A 4,554-nucleotide genomic window follows, 5' to 3' on the forward strand; every position below is an offset into this window, starting at 1 on the left:
AAGCAGGAGTGACCAGGGGAGGTCCTCAGCCTGGTTTGCAATTAGAGTGTGGCCAGCGCTATGGAGACAGGCCACATGTGAAAGGGTTTGCTGGGCACATGCTCCATGGGGACCATAATGCCGGGCACGCCCCCTGCTCTGCGTACTCGGCGATTTGTATACAGCTGGGAGGCTGGAGGTTGAACTGTCCAGACATTCAAATCATTAAGGTTTTTTTTTTTTTGGGAAACACTTCTGTGATGGAAACTTCCAGTTCCACCAAAGAAAGTAATAAAACAGACTTCCCCCCTTAAAAATCTCAAATTATGACATTCAGATAGTCTGTGGCTATGAAAACGCAAACAAATGCACGACCCACCCCACACAGTGGTAGAGGGCCCCACGAGACAATGACCTTCAATAAGGTCAAAATTAATAAGGTCAAAATTCAATTACATGATAAAATCACACCAGATGTAACAAAGAATCAGACTGGCATCATTGGTCCTCAGCACAGCAGAGCTCTGTGAAAACCTCAGCGGAATTCGAAAAGCTGTCTGATCAGGAAAGCCCCAGTTCTGAAGCGTCTACTGTATATTTGGCACCAGATGTGAAAACTGAATGTGCAAAATTCTAATGATCCAAAAACCCGTAGCCCACCAGGAAGACACCACCTGTTTCCTTCTCACACAGCAAGTCACCAAGGCCTCAGACCAGCCCTGACATGAGTTGGGGCCACAGCCCTGGATCACATCGGGGGAGAAGCCAATTTGGCCTGAGGTGTGCGTGGAGAGTGCAGCAGCAGTTTCTGGTGTCTTCTGGAACCCGAATTGAATGTCCGTGTCTTAATTAGTTCAACGGCTTCATTCGATTTAGCTGTGTGTGTGCTGGTGCAGCTACAGCTTTGATTTCAGGCTTCCCACGACGGGTTTGCTGGCAGAAAACTCTGGCCACCACGACGCCCTCTGTAGCACGTTGCCCTCCTGGAGGATGGCGCCCCAGAGGTTCTTATAGAGCTGTGAAAAGACGGGGTGCGGTGAGAAGGAAGACTCCCCATGGCCGAGTGTGCAGATCAACGCCCTCAGACACTTTTGTGAAAAACACATGAAATTCTTGACAGTCACTTTGTAGAAAAACTCAAAGATGGTTCAAGTGTAATGTGTAGGACCCTTTCGTTTCCTCTCGGTGGAAAACCACTGGAAAAATTCAATGATAAAACACACTTGGGCTGGGAATCCCTCGCCCTTTTCCCGGGAAACCACCGTGGAAGGCAGGCCCTGCTTCTCAGAAGTGCAGCCGCCGCAGGGCTCTGCACGGCCACACAGCCTGTCCTGAATCTACTCTCCCACCCCGTGTGGGGACCGGCTGGCATGGGCGGGGGGCAGCTGCCCGGCAGCAAGACAGCCACCACACCCAGCACCCTCTGCTCTGCCCTGCCCCAGGCAGCAGCTGACAGCACTCCCCTCCGGGACGTCCAGACTTAACTGCTGCCCACCCTGGGTCTCGCTGAGAAGACGGAGAGCAGGTCCTATCTCGGAGGAGAGTCGCGAGGATGAAACACAGCCAGGCGTGGCCGTCTTACCCGCTCGAGACAAGAGCGGCAGTTGGGACAACCGCCGCCCACAGAGACGCAGGAGAGGTCCATTCTGCCCTGGAGAAGCAGCTCTGCCTGCACCTGCTAAAGGCACTTACCCACTTCGCCTCCGCTCTGCTATTCTTGGCTCCAGAGACAGACTGGCTGCTCTGCCACGGGCCATAAACAGTTTGGAGGCTGCGCTCCATTTAATGATGGTCTCAAATCATCTCCTACAGCTGTGTTTGTTCGTTTAAAGTGAATTTCTTACCTGACAGCACCTGGTTAAAACATTCAGCTCCTGGCAGAAACGCGCACTTTATAAACTGGCCTGCCAGCGATGCCTCCAGCGGGCTGCGGTTTTAACTATGCAGCCCAGGGCTGGGGGCCTTCTCTGTCACGGGGACAGACTCTCCTTTCTTCCCAGTCACTCCCCTGCCTCAGAGCCTGGTCTGCCTCTGCAGGGCGAGGCACAGTGCTCAGAAGCTCAAGCCACTCATGCCTTCTGCATGGGGCAGAGTCCTCTGTGGGAGGCCCAGCTCCTCCTTGGAGCCCCCACTACGGGGGGAGCTCCCCATACACCCTCCCAGTAGCTGGGCACAACTATCTACCCAGACCCTGGCTTCCCCAGATCTTGGTTCCCATAGCAAGCAAGACAGATGTGCTCATACAGTCGGTGTGGGTCGAGACTGTCGAGCGGCCAGCGCCCCACTGCGGGCTGCAGACCCTCTGCAGATTACCTCTGCCTGCTGGGAACGCTCACCTCCCGTCCTGCCCACGCTGCCCTGACCCCCTAGCTGCTCCACAGCACGCCTGCCCCATTCTGGGTGTGGTCGGAGACAGGCTGAGGCCTGGCACCCGCCCTTCCCTGGATAAGTCCGTGAGGGCTCCGTGTCCCCTGCGGACACCTGGAGGCTGCCCCACCTGTGCTGAGTCTCCATTTCAGCAGAGCCCCAGATGCCCCCAGGCGGCAACAGACTAGAGAACACAGGCTGGGCTGGGGGCTGGGCTGGGGGCCAGGCAGGTGAGATCCTGATCCTTGGGGCACAACCCTGGGGCCTCAGGCCGTGACTAGAACACTTTGAAATGCTGAGTCCCAGCAGCAGAGAACAAACAACAGCTTCAAGGGTGGCCAGGCGCTGGGGGTGCTGAGCAGACCTGTGGCAGCGCCCTGGCCGGTGGGGGAGAGTCACGCTCAAGGAGACGCGGGCTGGGTGACGAGCCAGTGCCGTGGGGTCAACACAGCAGGACGGAAGGGTGCTGGGGGACACCTCGGCTGGGCCACAGAGGGCCTCCTCAGGGAGGCGGCACCTGGCTTAGAATGACCCGAAGGTGAGGCAGGTGGCAGCCGCAGGCAGGCACAGAGGCCCTGGGATGGGAGCAGCCCGGCACGCTGGAAGAGCAGGAAGGACGAGGAGGCTGGGCTGGCGGCAGGAGGGGAGCGCGGGGTGGACAGCCCTGGCGACCAGGCGGGGCCAGAGCAGGGAGGGGTGTGGGGCGACGGGGTGTCAGTGAGAGCTCAGTCAGGGAGCGGCCGACGCCGCCTGCTTCGTGAGGAATCATCCTGGGAGGTGGAGGGCGAGTCGAGATGGGGAGCCATGCCGAAGCTGCCAGAGTGTGAGGGCGGGGTGGGGAGAGACGGTCCTGACGACAGCCACGCAGGGCCAGACGGGGTGCACGGTGGCGGACTTGCGGTCAGGGGAAGGGACACAGACTTTTGAGATGGGGGTGAGACCCGGGACGGGGGAGGCCACAGGGGAGGGAGGAGAGAGGAGGCTGCAGTGCCGGGCCTCACACCCCAGGCCTGCATGGGCGGACGAGGAGGCGGGAGACGGGCAAGTCGCCCGAGACCACAAAGCTGGTGTGGCGAGGCACACAGTGAGATCACCGACTTCTGCCCCCCCAGAGGCTCCCCCCACATGCAACCCCCTCCCAGAAGCCCGCCTCCGAGACCCCTGACCACAGGAGCATCTCAGGCTGTCTGTGACTCCACCCGGGAATCGAGGGGGTGTCCCTTCACCTCGCCGTCAGCTCTGCCAATCGGGGAGTCCAGGACAAAGTCAGGAGGAGCGATCACGTCTACCAGGGCAACTGCATCGTCTTTCAGCTGTTGGAAAACAAAGTCCATACACTTGGCAACTCCGGGAAATCTCCATGGTGACCACTGAGTAACAGAGCCACGGGTTGCTATAACCCTCTGGCAACGGGTAACCCAAGCGGCACACGCACCCCCATCGCTAGCGCATCATCTTTTTATTGGCCTGGGCGGCAGAGCCCGTTGGCGTGCACTGGAATATCTCAGCCATGCGGCTGCTGGCTTGGGACCTGGGGGCTTGCTTGCCTCCCAGCAAAGGTAAGGAACGCTCGTAAAATCGGTGGCTCCGGGCTCATGAATTAGCACTGTCTCCTTGGGTCTGCTTCTCACCCGACTCATCTGGGCAGCTGCAGAGAAGGCATTTATGAGCACCTGGAAGAGTCATGCGAACCTCAGGGCCCCTTGGCGGGCAGTGGTTTTATGACTCTCCTGTTCCGTTACACAAATGATTCTTCAGTATGACATGTGGAATTTATATGAGGAGACTCCTAAGAACTCTCTTGAAATGCGGAAGACTTTTTCTTGAAGTAACTATTATGAGTGCCATGGCTACACTGCACAAAGCCCTGGAACGGCAGCAACTCCAGTGACGGGGATGGAAAGCCACGGCCAGACCAGAGTGACAAACACGGCGGCAAGCAGGAACCCAAGCCTCCAGCTTGGGTGCTGCACGCTCAGCAGGCGCCCCCGCTCCCGGCCCGCAGATGAATCCCGGGTGGCTATCACCTCTGAGGACATGCTGGGCGAGTGGAGTCGCTCACCTGGGAACACAGGGCCAGGACAGCGCTCTCCAGGAGGCGCCCTGCCTGCTCGCCGCAGAAGTAGCCACCTGCAAGAGCAGCCTCAGTTACCGGGGGGCTGGGGGTCAGGCCCCCGACAGCAGCAGACCCCGCGGGGTCCCGCGGGG

At 58.8% G+C, this 4,554-nt stretch overlaps 1 protein-coding gene across 1 annotated transcript in view; it reads right to left on the reverse strand.

The window, feature by feature from the left end:
* Window positions 1–806: 806 nt before the first annotated feature.
* The window catches only part of ACOX3 (acyl-CoA oxidase 3, pristanoyl), a 40,605-nt gene continuing 36,857 nt past the window's right edge, over window positions 807–4,554 (reverse strand). Inside the window, exons 15-17 of the mRNA XM_008067942.1 lie at window positions 4,409–4,476; window positions 3,573–3,659; window positions 807–995 (exon numbers count right to left, since the gene is read on the reverse strand). Of these exons, the coding sequence (XP_008066133.1) occupies window positions 876–995; window positions 3,573–3,659; window positions 4,409–4,476 (275 nt within the window). The 3' untranslated portion in view covers window positions 807–875. The remainder of the gene's footprint in view (window positions 996–3,572; window positions 3,660–4,408; window positions 4,477–4,554) is intronic.

Source organism: Carlito syrichta, unplaced genomic scaffold (genome assembly GCF_000164805.1).
Source record: "Carlito syrichta isolate Samal-C Ts95f unplaced genomic scaffold, Tarsius_syrichta-2.0.1 Scaffold107946, whole genome shotgun sequence".
Lineage (NCBI taxonomy): Eukaryota > Metazoa > Chordata > Mammalia > Primates > Tarsiidae > Carlito > Carlito syrichta.